At 41.9% G+C, this 22443-nt stretch overlaps 3 protein-coding genes across 5 annotated transcripts; all 3 read left to right on the forward strand.

Annotated features, from left to right (window-relative positions):
* The first annotated feature begins 412 nt into the window (after positions 1-412).
* Positions 413-10180, forward strand: LOC110982177 (maltase 2-like). The gene is made up of 10 exons (XM_022240436.2): positions 413-1104; positions 2849-3028; positions 3575-3720; positions 4140-4268; positions 4632-4781; positions 5289-5365; positions 5868-6069; positions 6381-6560; positions 7146-7277; positions 7977-10180. The coding sequence occupies exons 1-10, from the start codon at positions 690-692 to the stop codon at positions 8373-8375; spliced, it is 2010 nt and encodes a 669-aa protein (XP_022096128.2). The 5' UTR covers positions 413-689; the 3' UTR covers positions 8376-10180.
* On the forward strand, positions 10059-14715 carry LOC147800712 (uncharacterized). Of its 3 annotated transcripts, none has more exons than XM_087139609.1 (2): positions 10059-10180; positions 12545-14715. In XM_087139609.1, exon 2 carries the CDS (start codon positions 12550-12552, stop codon positions 13603-13605), a length of 1056 nt encoding a protein of 351 aa, XP_086995735.1. In that variant the 5' UTR covers positions 10059-10180; positions 12545-12549; the 3' UTR covers positions 13606-14715. The 3 variants fall into 3 exon arrangements, with proteins under 3 accessions (XP_086995735.1, XP_086995737.1, XP_086995731.1); XM_087139611.1 differs by lacking the exon at positions 10059-10180 and adding an exon at positions 10189-11806 and having other exon boundaries at positions 12543-14715; XM_087139605.1 differs by lacking the exon at positions 10059-10180 and adding an exon at positions 11813-12176 and having other exon boundaries at positions 12543-14715.
* Positions 14716-17900: 3185 nt separating this feature from the next.
* Positions 17901-22070, forward strand: LOC147800713 (uncharacterized). The gene is made up of 2 exons (XM_087147498.1): positions 17901-18162; positions 19947-22070. The coding sequence occupies exons 1-2, from the start codon at positions 18155-18157 to the stop codon at positions 21025-21027; spliced, it is 1089 nt and encodes a 362-aa protein (XP_087003624.1). The 5' UTR covers positions 17901-18154; the 3' UTR covers positions 21028-22070.
* Positions 22071-22443: the final 373 nt, after the last annotated feature.

Below are 22443 nucleotides of genomic sequence, written 5' to 3' on the forward strand. Positions count from 1 at the left end.
TTATGAATCTCGTCACATACAAGACAGTTTGTGGCCTTGTGTGCTAGGAAAAGGGTTGTAAACATCGATTTTTCGTGGACATTCCAAAAGCAAACTTTACCAGAATTGCAAAAGTTGGATTTTGTATACAGTTGCAGATATGCAGATGTCTTAAGATATGAATAATTCTGCGAATTCAAAGTTCTTTCTATATTTGTGTTGCACACATACCTCACTCGTTAGAATCTTCATATTTGAACAGATAGAAGGCAACATTTTGTACCAAGGCCTTTAACCATCACGAGTGGGGAAGTAACCGCCTTTGCTGCTTCCTCCAGACACGACTTTGCATCTATTCAAGCAGCTGCAAGTTTGTCAGTGCAATTTCGAATTCTAAGCGTGCGATCGCGAAGTGTCCGTATTCCACGCGTCGTGCCCACTACTTCGTGATTTGTATTTTGTTGCACGGTTCATGAGTTCTGCGTAAACCAGGCCAGACCCTTACAGTCTTTGTCCCGTTAGTATTGAAGCAATGCAAAACATCCACTTCGCCTTTTGATATTCAGTCAGAAACTCCTATCCTTTGTCGCGTGGTCTTTGTTAAACTGAGTTCTTTTGTCATGAGTTCATTTGTCTGCGGCTGGGGAGCACACAGCTCGTCACACCGCAGATGCGCAGGTGGAATGTAAATATCCACAGCAGTAGCAACTATGGAAGGAACAACCAACCCTTCGTACTATTCGGAGGGAGATCAGTGCGGAACACCGTCATCCACCGCCAGCCCGAAACCTCGCCAGCGGATCCCTCGGATCTTGAGCAGCCCTATGGGTGACTCTGGAGACGGTACCATCTACCGGTCGTCATGGGTAGGGATGGACGAGAACGCCGTGCAAGTGCGGTCCAACCACATCTTCTGGCGGGTTTTCCGTCTGACCTCCTTGGGAGTGATCACGGTGAGCTGGTTGGCGGTGCTCTTAGCGGCTGTCGCGATGATTGCTTGGGGAGATGCCGGCCAGGGTAGCCGGTGCATGGCCAAACAACATTGGTTTGATGTTGCGGTTGGTTATCAGATCGTCCCTGCTTCGTTTCAGGACAGCGACGGAGATGGTTATGGCGATTTGAAAGGTTATTATACTTTCGGAATAAATCTCTTATGTCGCTCATTTTTGTATGTGGAAATGTTCATATCCAAGTCTGACATACACTCTCCATCACAGCCCTGACTTTCAATGGTCGGCCTTGCAATTTTTATGTTTCTAAAACAAAATTATGGTGCAAAGAAACATGTTTTGAAACACTGTTTTCAGAATCTCCTAGTTTGTTTTGGCTCGAAAGGAATTACCTGTACACTTCGCTGTTTACTCATTGACCAGTGATACTAGGCCTTCAGAAGAAATCGTTGATGTACATGCATTATGCCGGGTTTCTACACATTTTCAGAGTCTGGATTTAAGTTGGGTCAGTATTCTTTAGACAACAATCGTACCTGCTTTCAGTAGTTCATTGTAAGATAAGGAATGCGACAGAATGAAGCTCCAGTCTAATTTACCGGTGTGCCGTTGACTCATGTCCTCACAATATGAATTATCTGTTGCTTCAGAAGTCAGACTGAAGACATAACCAAAGTCATACTGTTTCTCTAATGGGTGTTAATGGTTATACAGGGTGACTCCTCCCCCCCCCACACAGACACCCACAAAACGCACCCCTAAAGTAACATTTCTTTTCTAACAAAATTCGTATCAGTAATTTTTGCTTTTGGTAGCGAATTGAAGTTTAAGATGTTATCTTATTAAAACTGAAGACTTCATATTATTACGTAAGACGGGTGCTTTTTGTACTAATAGGATCTACTACAGCAATCAATATGATATATGCTTGCACAAGTAACTATTTATCCTAGCAGTCCTCCATTCTTAGATTTCAATATGACTTCGAATACAATGGGTTAAAACCCTTTAACCCTAACCCTCCTCAATCCTTCACCTGTTGGAGAACTGAGGAGTGTTAAGGTTAACACCTAACGTGGGATCATTGGAAAAGCCAGGAATACGAGGATATTGAATGTTAAAATCCATTTTATTTTTCACCGGCAAACAAGTGGGATCCTAAAATGGGTAAAGTGGTTAATGTTACAATGGAAACGAAGATAAGCACCTTGGCCTAGTTGCAAAATTGAGGAAAACTGCACAGGTTGGGATGAAGTTGGTTTCTCTGACACAAACTAGTTAAACTGTACATTTGAAGCAAGATATGGGATGGAGAGAATTCCCTCAGGTGGGTCATTGTTTGATCGGAATCTCAGGAATTCTTTTGAGATATTTAGAGGGACGAGTAAGGTAACAACAGTCTAGAATGTGTATAGGGATTATTAACTTTGGAAGCGCGCAATTAAGCGTTGTTGCCTTCTGAAATAAGCCACAGTTTCATGAAGTACAGAACAAGAAAGAAATATAACAGAGGGAACCCCATCAGTTGTGTGATAATTTAGGATTTCAATATCAGTGACTGTATGCACTACAACATTAACTGTACAAACTTCCATTGGACAGAACAAAAATGAGTAAGCCTGCGTAATTATACCCCCGCAACGCATCAATCGATTTAAATGAAGTCTGCAGTCTTGAAAAATGATCCGAAGCCTTAATTTGGTATCAAAAGCAATCATTTCGGAAATAATTGTCTTGGGAGAAGATGAATGTTTGGGAAAAAATAAATTTTACTTTTGGGTTGCGTTTTTGGGGGGTTGGTTATCTTGTATCACGTTGAATTTGACCGTAGACCAAAATTATGTTTACTAATACATTCAGACTGGCCCTAGCCTCACGAAAAAAACAAATGCTCATTTCCTTTTAATCTTAATTTGCAGGAATTATTTCTCGGTTGGACTATCTGGATTATTTGGGTGTAGATGCCATCTGGTTAGGTCCGGTGTTTCAGTCAGCTCATAAGGATCTATGGTTGGACGTCACCGACCTCACTGCAGTCGATGGAGTCTTCGGCACAATGCAAGATTTCGAAGAATTTGTGACAGCCGTGCATAACCGAAGTATGAAATTCCATTGGAATTACGTCATGTATGAAAACTCCTGCATGCAAAGGGACATTGCGTGTAACGTGGTGGTTATTTTATTAAGCTCCATTATTTACAGTTAACAGATCGCATTTGGCCAAGTCAATTCTCATCAAGGTAAAAATGCCTTGATGTGGGAAGTCACTCGTTAACCCTTTACATGTACATGTTACAATTGACAATATCGACTGTGAAAAACTACAAAAACGCACGCAAACCAAAGGAGTATCTTGCACTCCTTTGAGAGACTGGAATTAGACATCAATTTCAGTAGAAGACAGGACACTACGATTAATATTAGCATTCCAAATGCAGTGTAGAACGTATATGTGGTTAATTAACAAAACGGAATTTCAACCGTTAAAATGGCTAGAGCAGTAATTTAGTCTGGAGAAACATCACTCTGTATTATAGGAGCCATTCAAATGTAAATCCATGTCACATGCGATGCTGTAAGATATTGCAGGCCTAACTAGGCTATAAATCGCATGAATTTGGTGATTTCATCTTTTTTTCCAACAGGCATGAAGCTGATTTTAGAGTTTATCCCTAATCATACCAGTGATCAGCACCCTTGGTTCCAGGACAGTCGACAGGGTCAAAACAATGATTACAGCGAGTACTACATTTGGGCCGACGGCACCAACGGTCGGCCTCCACAGTACACGGTAAGGCAGTTTACTGGTTAATTTCATGGTCTCTTGCCGATGTCAGTTTCAGTTTGTCGGTTTGTTTTTACTGATTAGTTAAATGAGGGCGAAGTTTTACAGACCACTAAATTTGGGAGGTTGGCACTTGCTTTCAAAACGTTCAAGGACGACGTTGTTGGCGCCCATATCCAGGTTCTGACTGGAAGTTCTTGTTCTTGAAAATCCACGTGCTGGTACCTGTTCTAAAAAACTTATCTTGCTCTCTTTACGGCGTCGGAAAGCACAGTTTATGTGGACTTAAACATGCCATATTGAGCAGAAGTGCATGGGCTATCTCACTTGGTTCGAATGCTTAAAGCCTTCATCCTTCAGTACAAAATGGGACCTAGACAAAATAACAAACTCTCTGATTTTTTTTGGGGGGGTGTCTTTTTCAGATGGGCAGTGATTGGGAAACTCCGTGGTCCTGGGAGTACGACCCGACCCGACGCCAGTGGTACCTCTCCTCCACGACGGAGGAGCCTGATCTGAATTACAGAAATCCTGCAGTGGTCAGCGCCATTAAGGTAAAAATCAAATCGAGGAGACCCGTTGAAAGCGGGGAGGACTATCCTCATCAGAAGCCTTTTTTGCCGGTGACTTTGAGCTTAAAAAAGAAACGGGGAAAAATGGTTTGCTATCGTATGAACCTTTAAGGTTAGGTAAATCCGACATTTTGTTTTGTTCTAAAGCAATGTATTGTCAAGTTTGTCCTGAAGAGGAAATGGGACAGGGTACTCATTTCGATCAGGAATGATGTTATGTAAATCATTTAACTTTAGCGATAAAAGTTGAATGCTTTCAAACTTACTTTCACGGCTCTGCTATACTTATAAAAAGGCAACCAAAGCTATAATTACGACACTTAAATCAAAACATTCGTTGTTCAGGACGCCTTGAAGTTTTGGCTGGAGAAGGGTGTGGACGGGTTCTTCATGCGCCATGCAGATCGCCTGATTGAACCTTGGATGCTGGCCGATACCCCGGGAAATACTGTGCAGCTCGGAGATGGTGCTACGCGTAATGACAATGGCACATCGGTACGTAACCAAGGATAACAGTTTACATACAATTTATCATTTTCCCCTTGCCCTCCAGTTGCCAATTTATTTTCCTGCATGGAGGCTCGAAATCATGTCCATAGTATTTAAGGCAAGGGGGACTTTTGTCAAGTTTTGGGTGAAGTTGAAAACGCTTGATGCTACAGTCATGAGTAGCTTCTGAGTAAACCGTCAGATGATCGTACTCCCTTTGTTGTATTATGATCTGCACTACGCGCGAAATCATTACGATTTACAATCTCGCTAGACTCTACAATACTAGGAAAAACGGTCAATGAAATCCATTTCAAGTTATTAGGTGTTTTATGCTTCATGTAAAACCTAAGACCTTTTGGCGATTGTTTGGTCCCAGACAACCTGTTTTGGAGCATAAATATTCTCTGCAGCTGCATACAAACGGGGTTTCAGACTTCCCCAGCCCTTCTCAAAACCCGTCGTGATTGGTCATCTGGGGATTTTGTTCTCTCTGGTATGTTATCTTTTCAGCAAGCAAGAGAGGAGATCCTGAATGTGATCATTGGCTGGCGCCAACTTCTCGATGAGTATGAATCGTCGAATTCGAAGTAATAACCTCCTTATTAATAATTTTGGCCAGTGCAATGTCAGTGTTTAGCTTATTATTCAGCCGATAATGGAAGCCCGAATTTGGCATGTAGACCTTGATTTTTTTTACAAACATTGCTAGAATATTGTACTTGCGTCCAAAGCTTGCAGAAAGTTCACCTTCGGTTGGCAGTAGCTTTTGTCCCTAGCTAGGTACGTACATGTATTTGCTCTAATGGTGTTAGACAGGTATTTTCCTTTAGAAAGCAGGCCGAGCACTGGTATTAGTTAATTTGTGTTTTCAAAGTTGCATGAAAGTTTTAACATTCTGGGAATTACTGTTTTAGCTTGAGTCCTGATTGCGGCCATAATGGCCAACTTTCGGTAGGCAAAAGTGAAGAGAGGTTTATTGAAAAAACAAAACAGTCACTCATTCTGTTCCCATGGGTTACATTTTCCTGTTTGCCGAAGTTGGTTTGAATATTAGCCGACAAATACACGGATTTAATTTTTTTTTCATAGACTTCTCGTTGTCGACACCGGCACTGATCCTGCCCTAGCGGCCATGGTCTCTTTTAACATATCCCAGGAGCTGGGCAAGGCTAACCTGCCATTCAACTTCATGTTCCTGGACATGACCTCGCCCCTGAATGGACATCAGTTACGTACGGTAATCGAAAGTTGGATCAATTCTGGACCCATGCACAGTTCAAGACACTGGGCGGTAAGTTGACAAATACCGCTCATTTCAATTAAAAACACTCACACCAATAGCCAACCACACAGAGAAAGAGAACTTAAACCATTTTAAGCGTCTTTCTCTCTAAATTTTTGACTTTTTAAAATAAACTTGAAACTCGCCGTAGTTTTGTGCGTATAATGCAGCTTTGCGTTATAACGCAAGGTTCCAACCTTTGATCAGCAAAGTGGAATTGGTGTTGGTGGTGGGTAGGCGGAGGTGTGCCCTGTACTGAACACTGGCCTTGGGTCACAGATGTCAACCAAAGTTCTGTTTTTTCTGCTCTATTCCCCTAGGTGGGCTCGGCAGACGTGAGCCGGGCCGCGTCCCGCTACGGCGAACGCATCTCCCGTGTCATGCTGTTCCTAATGCTGATGCTGCCCGGCTCTCCGCTGTTGTATTACGGCGACGAGATTGGGATGACAGACGGGCAGAAAGTGAACGACTCCATCGCGAATGATAATGCTGCTGAAGCGGTAAGACTTGCAATCGAGTTGCAGAAGTAAGAGGAACAAGCAGCACGGCAGAGAGGAAAGATTCGTGTTGGAAAAGAGAGGTTGGATGCAAAGTGAGACAATAGTTAAGGGAGTCCCGTGAATGTAGTGTAGTCATCGGGGAGGGGAGGCAGCAAAACTCCCACTTGGGACTTGGTGTCATTTTGGTTTTTTTTAAAATTTTAAGTTGAAAGTGTTAGCATTTAACTTTTAAGAAACACTTTTACCACCTTCATTTTTCGGGGAGGATTCTTTTATGGATTAAATTAAACATGGAGACTTTGTTTTAAAAAACAACGAACAACATTTTGCGTTCTCACTCCGGCCCACTGACCTGAATTGGCCATTGAGCAAATAGTTCCTAAATCATAAGTGATTCATTTCTTCAAATAAAGGTTGAATTATCTGGACTGAGTTCCATTGAACAATTTTGTTTTAAGAGGGAAAATTACACTGAGAAACAAATACCAGAGACAGAAAAATCCACTGTTCTGTTCCACAGTAAATGTATCAATAAAAACACTGTTGCCCTTTTTCTTCTGTTTATTGATTGGTTTCGTGCCATAGATGAGATCAGACAGGGAGCTAACTCGTTCTCCTATGCAGTGGTCCCCTGACATCTATGCTGGTTTCACCAATGCATCGTTGTCCGAACCCTGGGTCCCTGTTGGCGTAAACGCCACTAAAACCAACGTCGAGGTGAGCGTATTCAGAGGCAGATTTTCTAACTGTTGGTGCAAATCCCGGGGGATGGAGGTCTATCATCCCCTTTGACCGGGGAATTGAATTCTTCCCGCCCCCATTTTTTCGTGGTGCGAAAAAGTTAAGGCGAATTGTGAAGAATTTTTGGACTTTGCAAAACCATAACGTATGTAATAGCACTCAAAAAGGGAGATTAATTGAAATCAAACCATAAATGCGTCGGTTTGGCGTAAAGGCCATGCCGGAGTGTGATACATCAGTATCACGAAAATGGCCCCTTCGTGTCACATGACATCAGCACTCTACCCCCCTTCCCCTTTTGAAATTCCCGTAGCTGGCAAATCACCCCCCTCCCTTCATTCCCCATCCCCTAGTTCCTGGCACAGATTTACGCCACTCTTCTTTAAAGGATGTGACACTCTTGATGTGAATGGGATACTTCAGTGCGGGTATGCTTTATCTCAGAGAATGGATGGAATCGCACTGCACTGAAAACATGCAGTGAAATTCTGTGGATTAAACGTGTTCTATGGAATCCCTCATCTAATCAAATGGCATAAATAATTGTACAGAGCAAAAGAGTCCTAGTTTTATTTTATTTTGCTTAACATGTCACATGACAGGCTTCGGTAAATATTCTTTTTGCTAATTTCCACGTATTCACCGTTTTGTGTTATTGCTGATTTCCTTGAATAGCTACAAAAACTACACAAAAATTCTACCCTTGCCTTCATCGAGCGAACCATCCAGTACCGAAGAGACAACACCGATCTATTCGGAATCGGTTACCAGGAGTCGTTTCGCCTCCAGGCAACCTTCAAGGAAGTCTTAGCCTTCACAAGGGAGTCACCATCGGGCGGCCAAGCCACAGCTAAGGCGGTGTTCGCTGCCGTCAATGTGGCAGAATACGAGGTTTCCGAGAATTTCGAATCTCGCGAGGAACGAATTCCAGGCACTGGTATTGTCGTGGTGGCAACCAACATGAGTCGTGTAGGAGAATCGATTAGTTTTTCAAAGCTTTTATTACGGTCTGAGGAAGCCATTTTAATTCAATATGAGCCCTTGCCTAAGCCTGACGGTTTCAGTAAGCCATAGGGCTATCCGTGTAAAAGCACGGAGATTTTGTGCATGTATTCCCGATCGGCATAAGTTGGTCTCACAACATTTATCACAAAAATTGGACAGGCGTCAATATCGACACAAATCTATTTTTTGTACTCTAAGGCGCTTTTAGATCGGCATTTTCTTTTAAATTGAAACGTTTCAAGCCTTACCTAACATTTTTTATAATTTCTCTCTGAGTGCAAAAGAGAGAAAACTCATTCTCAAAAAGAGTAAGTCCCTTACACAATCACTCCAATAAAGTGAAAACTGCTTTTTCAAGACTGAATTTTCCACTTTTTGCCTTTCGGGAGTTGGTGGATCCGACCGATAATTTCCTCAGGGAAGGTTGAGAACAGACCTTCCGCACTGCAGTCATTTTGAGAGATCACTGTAGTATTACAAATAAACTTATTAAGTGGGTTGATCATTAAAAAAAAAGGATTTGAGATGGTTCGAGAATAATGGTAAACATTTCTCTGTTCTCTCATTTCACATCAGTAAGGTGATTCTTGAGTCACGCACGACTTACCAGGACAATCTTATTATTGACGCCATTTTGGATTATCCCCTGAGAAGTATTCAGTGATGTAGATTATGATCTTCCTTACGCCCAAACTTTGCAAGAGGAAAGCACTGTCCGTTGTCTTGTTTTATTTCTGGTCGATTCTCAGGGGGGTCTCCCAGTCAGTCGCTAATTAAATTCTTTTGTGACCTGAGACTCCCTCCACCCTCCTAAAATAATTATGTAATTCGCTTTGTTTTAACCAGTTCAGGGTTTTTTCAGTTCAGAGCTTTAAAGTAAAACATTTCTGATGAGAAGAAAACTTCACTAAAACTGCATTGACTTATGAGTTCTATCCTGCAGCAAATTACCTTACTTGACTTGTTTCCACTGGTAAGGCTCTTTAGAAGTTAAAAGAATTTAACTGGACTGGGAGTGTAGGATCCCTTATGAAATCCGAGGTAGGAGTTAAAAATCAGTGGAAATAGGCCTAAGTGTTTAAGGTAATTAGGAGTCGCATGCTGCTATGGCGGGCCAATGACATCAAGGCATTCCCGCAGTGGTGTATTTGGGGTGGTGTATTATTTTTTTGTTACTTTTTAAAAATGAGATTACTTCATACGGGAGTAGGAAAGAAGCTAATCCGTGTATTTATTTATCAAATAAATATTTTTCTCCCCATTACTATGTTGAATGAGCCCAAAAGTGCATTTGCTTTTGAATTTCCCCACCCCACACCGAAAGATGGATACGCCATTGCATTCCTGAATTATATACAAGTTTTCAGTGGCTTCCTTAATTCGCCAATCTACGTGTGCATTATTTTGAAGTCACAGTAGGGAGATATAACGCGTGGAACGTGTAAAGATGAAACTCAAATTGAGAAGTGGCGAATGTGAGCCACCGTATTTGGCGGTCGCATGAAGCAATCATTTCTCACCGTGCTGTGGGAATTCCACTTTTATCAATAGCGCTCATGTAAGAAACGTCTAGAAAGACCCAGAACATCAAACACGTCCCATGAGAGCTGGGCAAATTAATCTCATTGGCTGCTCAGCCAAGCGAAATGGCAATGTCAATATCTGTATATACCAACCGGGGGAGATTTCCTAACGTCATACAAAATGGAAACCGCGTTTTATCCTGTGATTGGACCATGACTTTCACGGCCTGTTAATACACGTCACGTAAGCTTGTAAACGTCTTCCTTTAGTCACCCCTCGAGGCCTCAGACGTCTTTCAAACATCGGACGTCCAGTGACGTGAGTGTGGAGCTCCGCGATATCTCTTGCATGTGAGTATTGTACCACCACTGAACAATAAATCACTGTATGATTTTAGCATTCTAAAATGCTTCATTACCACCTATTCTTTTTGTCTGACATGCTGACTTGTCAGAGATTTGGTTACTGGTTACTTTCTAAGGGTCTCCGCTCAGTGGCGTAGCTATGCTAGGGGGGTAGGACACCAGCTTTCAGTCATTTGGTTTTGGGTGGCAGGTTTTTGTTGGCATTGTTTAATATCCATTCATCCGTTTTTAGGGGAGGGGGGCACCCAGAATTTGTGGGAGGCATGTGCTTCTCAGGCCCCCCGTGGCTACGCCCCTGCAACAACTCCGTGGCAGTACTTTTTGATCAGAGAATGATAGACTTTTCCACCATTCAAAAAAATCAAGAATCAGCAAACTCATCTTTAGAAATGAAATGAAATTAAATACAATAGTCTGCATATAGGGGGGTACAACATTTTTTTCGAGCTAAGTCAAGGATTTTCGAGTTGGTTAGCTTTGTAGTACTGTTCAGTATTTCGTCAAATCGTTTTGCACATTCAGATGAGAGGAGTGATTTATTATACACGAAGCTCCAGTGAAATCGTATCAAGTTACAACTTTGGCACTTGGGGGGTGCATTACCCTTTCCCAAAAGGCACATGATGTTTCGATTCAGAATTGAGCGGTTGAAATGATGAAACCGTTGAGACAAATCTATGGAGTATGTTGAATGGGATTACCCAAGTGTGGCAGTATTTATTAATTCAGTGTTCATGTAAAGATATACACACTACATGTATATGTGAATTCTTATAATCTGACAAGTGAAAGTTTTGTTAACTCGGGTCGTCAAGGTTCTGTGCCTAGTAGCCTTTCCAAATGTTCGCCTGTTTATTTTTACATATTCAGTCCTCGTATCTTGCGCCTCAACATAAGATACTGCCCCTCAAGAAATCAGTTTTTTGCTACCTCCATGCTAGAGATTGTAGACCCCTTTTCCGTGTATTGTTAGTCGTCAGGGGTTTCCCCACCACAGAAATCTGACCCTTGAACTGGATTGGCTCGTACAGAGTGAGCGTCATGAAAACAGGATTGCGAAATCGTTCCCCAGCGCTGGAGGGAATATCTGAGTATTGCGAAACTACTGCTTAAACCCAGGAATGTCATTTGGCTCTTGAGCAAAATGTAAATGGACTCTGATGGCATATTGATAGAGAGTCGCTGACGCGGCACGCGAAGTACATGTATGTGCTTAGGTTCGCATTTCACTGAATGTCTCAGTTCCAGCCACGTTCGCCATGAGTGGAGCAGCAGAAACGTTGTTTTGTTGCTTCTGAAATACTGAGTACCAATCGACTCGGTAGTCGCCATAATCCTGCATGGTGTTCAAGAACGGATTTAGAAACAAAGTTTTGGGGAGAAGGGCAAGTTTTTTTTTTGGGGGGGGGACGATACAAACTTAAGGAATTTCTTCGTGTGACCTGTAATGGCCTTTCTTAGGGGGAGGCTAAATTTCGGGATTTTTTCATATGCTTTGGAAATTAAGAGAAATGAAATCTAGCCTTTTGCTCATTAAGTATTTCAGCTGAAGTCTCCCCCCTTTTTTTGGAGGGGTGGTCCTCATTGGATTCACCAACGATCCTGTTGAGGGTAAGAACTTCGGGACATCTGTGGATGTTGTAAACTCTCTGTGACATCTGGAGGCTTCAGTTCGTGACCGTTCGCAGTGAACTTAACAAATTGCTGTACATTTATTGCAACAGGTCAACGTTTTCACCTCGCTGTGCCTGCATGTCACGAAAGCTCTCGGATGAACATAGAAAATTACACCCGTCCATAACCGCTCACAGTTTGAAGTTCCTCTCAGCAAAACCATCAGAGGAAAGCTCACTGAAAGACTTAAAAGACCAGTTTTTTAACCTCCCGGAAGAGAATGGAGCATACTGCAGACCTCCGATTAATGTAACATCTGAACTCCGACGTTTCCTGTATTCTGCTTTTCGAAAGATTTTGAGTTGAAGTACGCATGTATATAAACTTTCGTGACACGTGACGTGACCTGTAGTGGGTATCAAACATCAACAAACTCGGCGTCCTCCCATAACACAGTGTTTTTAACATATAAGCGTTTTTTACCAGAAATAATTTTCGGTATAGTACTTAGCACACCAGTAGTCTTACCGACCGTCGACTTTATTTTTCTTAAGTGACACTTGTGACACACTTTGCTATGCGGGAGGACGTCATTTTGTTGATGTTTGATACCCACCACTGGTCACGTGGGTCACTGGGCGCAATCAATCTGTTGCTTGTCAATGTAATTGCGTTTATCCTTTTCGGTAGTTGCATCCTACTGGATCACACGTTTTTGTTTCTTATTTCACAGAAAAAAAATGGAGGCAGAAAACAGCAAAATCCAAACTGAAGTGGCGGTTTTCTTTCGCGCCTTGTTGTCTTACGTCCTTCTGGATCTCCTCCGTAATGCCGATGGCTCATCAAAGGTGGACGAAGTCAAGACGGCGTTGAGAGAAATCTCCCAGAAGTACAGAATGGGTCTCTCCCAGGCCTCCACCCGTTACCGCTCTGACTGGGAAAAGGCCGCCAACCGCGCAGCTTACGTGTTCCTGTACTTAGTGCAGCACTGTAACCTCGTGTGCTACGCGCTACTGCAGTCCACAGATCTTGGAGCAGTCTATGGTGACTGGGCTTATCAAAAGAAACTGAAGGTGTGCTGTGTTGGAGGTGGGCCTGGATCTGACCTGGTCGGTTTGGACGCTTTTCTTCAGCAGACTTACGCCTCTCCGCCGATGTTAGATTGCCTCGTTTTGGACCTTTACCCCAGCTGGAAAAAGGCTTGGGACACGATTGCCTACTACCTTCCAAGGCGCCTCCGTGTCAGCTACAAGAGGTGTAATCTTGTCACGGACGCGGGACTAACAGATGAAATCCGTCAGTTTGTCGTCGAAGCCGATCTCATTACGCTAGTGAAGTCCTTCTCGGCGGTGGCTGCCTTCTTTCGGGCTGACAAGAGCCAAGGGAGTGCCCTGCGTGCCATACTTCGTAACATCAAACCCGGCTGTCACGTTCTCTACATTGACAACGACTACGACGGTGACAGCGAGTTTCGTAATGGCTTCGCCACCCCGGCTGGACTCGAACTGGTGTTTGAAAAGCGTGGTTATCAATATGTGCCGAGTGGCTCTTACTCGGATACTGTACGCAGTTACTGCACCGCACTGGACTTCAATCCAATGCGTGGCTGTGATGTGAACATCCAACTCTATCGCAAGAAAGAAGAGAAGACATTTGTGTATAGGGGTCACAGGGTCCACAATGCCCGGAATCAGGGCGAGTCCTGTTGTGAAACTTTGTGTGCTGTTGTGGTTCTTTTCTTCGTTCTTGCCTTTTATGCTTTAGTCGGGTACGCTTTTTATTGGCTGTTTTTTTAATTGATATCACGCTGTAAGTATGTGAAAATATAAAATACCCGGCCGTCATGACTTTTTATAATCAATATACAACATAGAGTGTGAAAAATGTGGGGTCAAAAGATTCGGAGCATTTATTCATAAGTTTGATCTGGTTTTTTTTAACACATATGTACAGCCCATGCGGTGTTAACTTACACGATCTGTTATTCATATCCAGCGACGGAAACCCAAAAGGCATGATCACTTTACAAGTCCGTATAGGCGCGAGCCCAATTATTCTACACCTCGATGTTGCTTCCTTTCATATATTTTGACGTCGTGATTATTTGTATACATGTTTTAATCCAGACCATGCATGCATTACCTGCGTGTAGACATGGAAAGGTCTGTAACACAGCCTCTCGAACAAAATGGCGAACGAAAAATTATTTTAACTAATGGGGAAATGTCTGAATTCGTAAATGATGTTGATGCTTCTAATACGAATGAGTAAATTTTGGGTCACACGTCAACAGCAAGTCATCAGACTTAAACCGATTCGCAAGGTGGTAACTTCATGTCGCGATTTTATTGTTGGTCTGAGAAAGGAAAACGATAACTTACATATAAAGAGAGTTCGTCCAGGCCCTGAATATCTTAATATACAAAATTTAAATGAAGTAGAAATAAAATAAAATGAAATACGTAACTTATTATTTTGGCATTCGTGCAGTGGAAGTAATGATTTCATTCGTTATTCTTACCACCATTCGTAAACATTCGTTATTTGCATTCTCCTCCATCATGTAACTTGACTGGATGACTCAACAAACTTATTACACATTTTTAAACACATTCTTGTACACCTAGATTTATTTGCTGGAGCGCAAAATTTTGTCATGAGGTCGTTTGAACTGTGTTTTTTTATTAGAGCACTATATATATCGGGAAGAAATGGCAACTCCTGTGAAATTTGAAAAAAATGAAGGTAGAGACTTTTTGTTGATTGCACCCCGTAGAAATGAACTAAAAAATGTTGGTCTTTTGTAGTTACATGTAGTTTCAATTTTCATGTGTACCTTTACTTGAAGCAGCTTTTGAAAAACTCTCTTGTTCATTTAAATAAATTTTGTTGTCAGAAATGCGAAATGTGTGCATTTGTTTGTTGTGTTGGTCGTTTAATTTGTACGTTTATTTGTTTGTCTGCCTCGAAACGGCCGCTCCTTCCTAATCTGGCTTCTTATGACTGAAAGGTTTTCCGCAAACTTGTTTCAGTCCGCAAACTGTCTGCAAAAATATTTCATAAATTTCCTTCCTATGATGTCGTTCAATCCTTTCTTCTCCAGTTTTTCAGAATCGTATACCCTCTAAAAGCATTTTTGGTAAGAGGCATTTCAAAGGGAATAAATGATGCTCCAATAAAAAATAATGCAGAAAGTATTCATAACTATGAAAACACATTCGAGTATTGTTTAATTTCCATACATTAATTCTCTAAATTTGGCCTTGAAAACGTTCATCACACTACTTCAGTATACAGTTTTATTACGCATAATGGGTTATTCCATGTCAGACCAACACGCTTTTTGACCTTGGGTATTCAGATTTTGATAAAAATTGCTGTATTTGTAGGTATCAATGAATGATGAATCCACCCTTCCAAGTAGTTAGGGCAGAGATCAACCAAAATGGACAGTATTCGGTTTATTTTTAAAATGGGGTCAAAGGTCACTGACCCCTGTCAAAGGTCATCTTGACTCTTGATTTACAAAGCTAACTTTCCACAACATCAGTTAAAAGAGCACGTTCTGATATTTTGACACCACATTCGCTTATATTCATTAAAAATGATATCTACAAGCACAGCAATTTTTATCAAATCTGAAGACCCAAGGTCAAAAAGTGTGTTGGTGTGACCTGGAAAGACCCATATTAAAGGGGACAAAACAGGTTACAGAGGCCTCTTCGATGTGTCCCCTACTCAAAAGGACTTCAATGTCCTTTGTAGTGCGTTACATTTCCGGTTACATATTTTGTCCTCTCCACCATGCAGGGTGGACAGTGTTAAAATTGGACCTCCAGGTCTCTTTTTCTTCACGGACTCCAAGTTCTCTCTGTCCGTAGAGAAATCCTCCTGATCCGGAGAGGGGGAGTTCTGGAAATTTTTGTTCTGTGCGGGGGGGGGGACTTCTACAGTGTTGCACAGTGCAGGTATAAACTTCGAATACTGGTCTGCATCTCAGAGAAAAAGTAATTATTAATTTGTTCTCTTTTTTTGTCCTGGTGGAATCGCACTGCCCTGCAATGAAATTCTGTTGATTAACCTATCATGAAATTCCTCGTGTAATCGAATGGCATAAATAATTTAACAGAGCAAAAGTGTCCTGTATTCGGACCGATAGTTTTCTTCACACGCCACCTGACAGGCTTGGGTGAATATTTTTTGGAGGGGGGGTATCAATGTATTTACTTTTTCGTTTTATTGCTGATTTCCTTGAATAACTACAGAAACTATACACAAAACTGACAACCGTCAAAGAAGTCTTGGCCTTCTCGAGAGAGGCACCATCTGTCGACCTAGCCACAAATTAAGGGGGTGTTCGCCGTAGTCAACGTCGCAAAATACGAGGTTACCCAGAATTTCGAATCCCGCAAGGAACGAATTCTGGGGACCGATATCGTCATAGTTCCGTTTGTGGAAGCCAAGTCCAGTAAAAGCATGGGGAAATCTATTCCCAGTTCTCCAATGGCATAGGTTGGTCTCACAACATCATCATGAACATTTCGAAAGAGTAAAAACCACCCTGAAAAGAGTGAGAACTACCCCAAAAGAGTGCAATTGCCGCTCATCTAAGGAGCCATATAAAAGATAACTCAAAAAAGAGTTGGCCATATCATGGCTCCTCTTTTTGAATAATTTTCACTCTTTTAGGGTGCTTTTCACTCATTTTCAACACCCAATCCGACTACCCACCCCTACTTCTTTCAAGTGGTTTTTGCTCTTTTGGAGTGGAATTTATATTGGATTCATGTGATTAAGGGTGAGGTTTTCACTATTTTGTCTGCAGAGAGTTAGCTCTCCATAAATCCCTTTAGTGATTCAAATTGATAACTACCTTAGAGAAAGTTGTGAACAGACTTTCCGCATGGCACTGATTTTGAGAGGTCACCATAATTAAAAATACAATTATTTCAAAGGAGTCCTTGAAAAGAAAACTGGGATTTGAGATGGTTCGGGAACAATGGATATTAACATTTCCCATTAGTTTGTACTTGCATTTCATATCAATAAGGTGATTTTTGGGTCAAGCATGACTTACCAGAACAATCTTAATTAGCGAAGCCATTTCGGATTATTCCCTAAAAAGTGTTCAGTGTTGTTGCGTAGTTTTGTAAGACATTTTTAAAACGAAAACACTCAACTTTGCTATCTGTTTAAATCATTGCCACCACATGGATTAAAATACGCTCTTGGTCTCTACAATTGTTCTGAAATGAAAATAAACTTTACAAGAGGAAAATACTGTGTCGTCGTTTTGTTCTATTTCTGGTCAAGTCTCAAATTGTCTCCTGTAAAATATAATTCGCTTGTTAAGTCAGTTCAGGGTTTTCAAGTTAAAATATTGTTGATAAGAGGACGAGTACAACTTCCAGTCAATTTTCGATTTCTCATAAACCGACAATAAATGTGTATTTCCGTAATGCTCGTCAACACATGCGCCAAGTGTTGTGTATCAGTTAAAATCTCTCCCGAGGCTATTTTGACGGCCAAAGGCAACGCACTCGTGTTATGCAGAGTTAATTTTTTGTGCATCCGTGAAAGTGAAACGCATTGAACGCATCGTGTAGGAAGCGCACCCAAATAAAATGTACAGTTGGAGAGGCGCCTTTACCCTGCATCGACTTGTTAGTTTTATCCATCCTGCAGCCAATTATACCTTCTTTGACTTGTTTCCACCGGTAAGATCCTTTACAAGTTAAATAAAAGAATTGAAATAGACTGGGAGTTTAGAATCCCTTATGAAATCCAAGGTGAAAATTAACATAGGCCTATCAGTAGACTTGAGTGTTTCAGGTAATTAGGAGTTGCATGCTGCTGTGGCAGGGCAATTTAGCCAGTCTACGTGTGCATTATTTTAAGTCCCAAGTATAGAACGATATAAAGTGTGTAACGTAGCGGATGAAACTCGATTTATGAGGCGGCGAATGTGAGCCACCGTAGTTGGCTCGAGCGATTGCGTGAAGCAATGATTTTTCCCCCGTGCTGAAGAAATTCCACTTTATAAATAGTGCTCATGTAAGACACGTCTGTCAAAAAGAACCAAAACATCAAGCTTGTCCCCCATATAGTGCTAAGCTGGGTAAATCGATTTTATTGGCTTTTCAACCAAGCAGACTGCAGACAATGCCGTTGTGCTTATAGTTCGCTATTACAGACCAGGGGAGATTCCCCCATGGTTGGACCTTGACTTTGCACGGCCTGTTTAATACACGTCAGCTTAAGGTCTGCCTGCACCCGCCCCTTGATCGGACGTCTTACAAGCATCGGACGTTCAGTGAGTTTGCAACTCTGCGATATCTCTTGTACATGTACATGTGAGTATTGTACCACCACTGTGCAATGAATCACTGTATGTTTAGGATCCTAACATTCTGAAATGAAATGAAATACAATACATGTAGTCTGTAGGGAGCTACAACATTATTTCGAGCTAAGTCCAGGATTTTCGGTTGGCCTTGTAGCACTGTTTACTATTTCGTCAAATCAGTTTGCATATTCAGATGGGAGAAGTGTTACACGAATCTACAGTGAAATCGGACCACGTTACCACTTTGGCGCATTGGGGGCATTCCCCCTTCCCCCAAAGGCACATCCTGTTTAAGTTCTCATAGTACACAAAGAGGCAAGAGCGCGTTTTCGTATAGCTTCATTTCCCTTCCTCCCCAAGGTGAGTAGGACCCCTCCAGGGTTAGCCTGGCATCTCAGACATTTTCCCCCTTTTCACCCCTACCCGAGGATTTGGTTTGGGATCTAGACATAGCTATGATGTTCCAGTTCAGAATCGAGCGGTTGAAATGATGAAACCGTTGAAACAAATCTATGGAGTGTGTTGAATGGGATTACCCAAGTGTGGCAGTGTTTATTAATTCAGTGTTCAAGTACAGATACATACACACTATGGGAATTCTTATAATCTGACACGTCATACTTTTGTTAACTCGGTGTCGTCAAGGTTCTGTGCCTAGTAGCCTTTCGAAATGTTCGCCTGTTTACTTTTACATATTCAGTCCTCGTATCAACATAAGATACTGCCATCTCAAGAAATCTGTTTTTTGCTGCCTCCATGCTAGAGATTGTAGACCCCTTTTCCGTGTATTGTTAGTCATCAGGGGTTTCCCCACCACAGAAATCTGACTCTTGAACTTGATTGGCTCGTACAGAGTGAGCGTCATGAAAACAGGATTGCAAAATCGTTCCCCAGCGCTGGAGGGAATATCTGAGTATTGCGAAACTACTGCTTAAACCCAGGAATGTCATTTGGCTCTTGAGCAAAATCTAAATGGACTCTGATGACATACTGATAAAGAGTCACTGACGCGGCACGCGATCGAAGTATGTGCTCATGGTCGCACTTCATTTAATGTCGAAGTTCACGTTCGCCGTGAGTGGGGTAGCAGAAAACTTATTTTTTTGCTTCTGAAATGCTGACTACCAATCGACTCGGTACGGTGTTCAAGGACGGACCCAGAAAAAAATTGGGGGGGGGGAGAAGGGCAATTTTTTCGGGGGGTACAAACTTGGGGAATTTCTTCATGTGACCTGTAAGGCCTTTCTGAGGGTGAGGCTAAATTTCGGTATTTTTTCATATGCTTTGGATATTAAGAGAAATGAAATCTAGCCTTTTGCTTAAACTAAATTTTGACACCTCCTGTTTTGGAGAGGTGGTCCTCATTGGATTCACCAACGATCCCGTTGAGGGTAAGAACTTCGGGAAACGGACATCTGTGGAAGTTCAAAACTCTCTGTGACATCCGGAGGCTTCGTGACCTTTCGCAGAATTGCTGCACATTGCGACAAGTCAACTTTTTTCCCTTCGCTGTGCCTTCATGTTGCGAAAGCTCCCGGATGAGCATAGAAAGTTAAACTGTCCATAGCTCACAGTTTGAAGTTCCTCTCAGCAAAACCATCAGAAGAAAGCTCACTTAATATGACACACTTTGCTACGGGAAGACGTCATTTTGTCGATGTTTGATACCCACCACAGATCACATGGGTCAGTGGGCGTAATAAGTCTATCACTTGTCAATGTCATTCTTTTTACCCTTTTTGGTAGTTCCAAATCCTACTGGATAATACTTTTTTGTTTCTGATTTCACAGAAAAAAAATGGAGGCAGAAAACAGCAAAATCCAAACTGAAGTGGCGGTTTTCTTTCGCGCCTTGTTGTCTTACGTCCTTCCGGATCTCCTCCGTAATGTCGATGGCTCATCAAAGGTGGACGAAGTCAAGACGGTGTTGAGAGAAATCTCCCAGAAGTACCGAATGGGTCTCTCCCAGGCCTCCACCCGTTACCGCTCTGACTGGGAAAAGGCCACCAACCGCGCAGCTTACGTGTTCCTGTACTTAGTGCAGCACTGTAACCTCGTGTGCTACGCGCTACTGCAGTCCACAGATCTTAGAGCAGGCTATGGTGACTGGGTTTATCGAAAGAAACTGAAGGTGTGCTGTGTTGGAGGTGGGCCTGGATCTGACCTGGTTGGTTTGGACACTTTTCTTCGGCAGACTTACGCCTCTCCGCCGATGTTAGATTGCCTCGTTTTGGACCTTTACCCCAGCTGGAAAAAGGCTTGGGACACGATTGCCTACCACCTTCCAAGGCAGCTCCGTGTCAGCTACAAGAGATGTAATCTTGTCACGGACACAGGACTGACAGATGAAATCCGTCAGTTTGTCGTCGAAGCTGATATCATTACGCTGGTGAAGTCCTTCTCGGCAGTGGCTGCCTTCTTTCGGGCTGACAAGAGCCAAGGGAGTGCCCTGCGTGCCATACTTCGTATTGTCAAACCCGGCTGTCACGTTCTCTACATTGACAACGACCACGACGGTGACAGCCAGTTTCGCACTGGCTTCGCCACCCCGGCTGGTCTCGAAGTGGTATTTGAAAAGCGTGGATGCCAATCTGTGCCGAGGGGCTCTTACTCGGATACTGTACGCAGATACTGCGACGCACTGGACTTCAATCCAATGCGTGGCTGTGATGTGAACATCCAACTCTATCGCAAGAAAGAAGAGAAGACATTTGTGTATAGGGATCACAGGGTCCACAATGCCCGGAATCAGGGCGAGTCCTGTTGTGAAGCTTTGTGTGTTGTTGTGTTTCTTTTCTTCATTCTTGCCTTTTATGCTTTAGTCGGGTACGCTTTTTATTGCCTGTTTTTTTTAATTGATTTCACGCTGTAAGTATATGAAAATCAATAGACAATATAGAGAGTGAGAAATGTAGGGTCAAATGTTCCGGAGCATTTCTTCATAAATTTGATCTTTTTTTTTTAAATACATGTACAGCCCATGCGGTGTTAACTTGCACAATCTGTCATTCATATCCAGCGACGGAAACCCACAAGGCATGATCACTTTACAAGTCCGTATAGGCGCGAGCCCAATTATTCTACACCTCGATGTTGCTTCCTTTCGTAATTTTTGACGTTGTGATTATTTGTATACATGTTTTAATCCAGACCATGCATGCATTACCTGCATGTAGACATGGAAAGATCTGTCACACAGCCTCCCGAACAAAATGGCGAACGAAAAATTATTTTAACTAATGAGGAAATGTCTGAATTCGTAAATGATGTTGATGCTTCTAATACGAATGAGTAAATTTTGGGTCACACGTCAACAGCAAGTCATCAGACTTAAACCGATTCGCAAGGTGGTAACTTCATGTCGCGATTTTATTGTTGGTCTGAGAAAGGAAAACAATAACTTACATATAAAGAGAGTTCATCCAGCCCCTGAATATCTTAATATACCAAATTTAAATGAACTAGAAATAAAATAAAATAAAATAGGTAACTTATTATTTTGGCATTCGTGCAGTGGAAGTAATAATTTCATTCGTTATTCTTACCACCATTCGTAAACATTCGTTATTTGCATTCTCCTCCATCATGTAACTTGACTGGAAGGACTCAACAAACTTATTACACATTTTTAAACACATTCTTGTACACCTAGATTTATTTGCTGGTGCACAAAATTCTGCCATGAACTGTGTTTTTTTTATTAGAGCACTATATATATCGGGAAGAAATGGCAACTCCTGTGAAATTTGAAAAAAATGAAGGTAGAGACTTTTTGTTGATTGCACCCCGTAGAAATGAACTAAAAGATATTGCTCTTTTGTAATTACAAGTAGTTTCAATTTTTATGTGTACCTTTACTTGAAGCAGCTTTTAAAAAACTCTCTTGTTCGTTTAAATAAATTCTGTTGTCAGAAATGCGAAATGTGTGCGTTTGTTTGTTGTGTTGGGTTGGTTGTTTGTACATGTTTATTTGTTTGTCTGCCTCGAAACGGCCGCTCCTTCCTAATCTGGCTTCTTATGACTGAAAGGTTTCCCGCAAACTTGTTTCAGTCCGCAAACTGTCTGCAAAAATATTTCATAAATTTCCTTCCTTTAATGTCGTTCAATCCTTTCTTCTCCAGTTTTTCAGAATCGTGTACCCTCATTTTTGGTAAGAGGCATTTCAAAGGGAATAAATGATGCTCCAATAAAAAATAATGCAGAAAGTATTCATAACTATAAAACACATTCGAGTATTATTTAATTTCCATACATTAATTCTCTAAATTTGGCCTTGAAAACCTCCATC

Source organism: Acanthaster planci, linkage group LG01 (assembly GCF_054643075.1).
Source record: "Acanthaster planci isolate LZ-2023a linkage group LG01, COTS_SCS, whole genome shotgun sequence".
Lineage (NCBI taxonomy): Eukaryota > Metazoa > Echinodermata > Asteroidea > Valvatida > Acanthasteridae > Acanthaster > Acanthaster planci.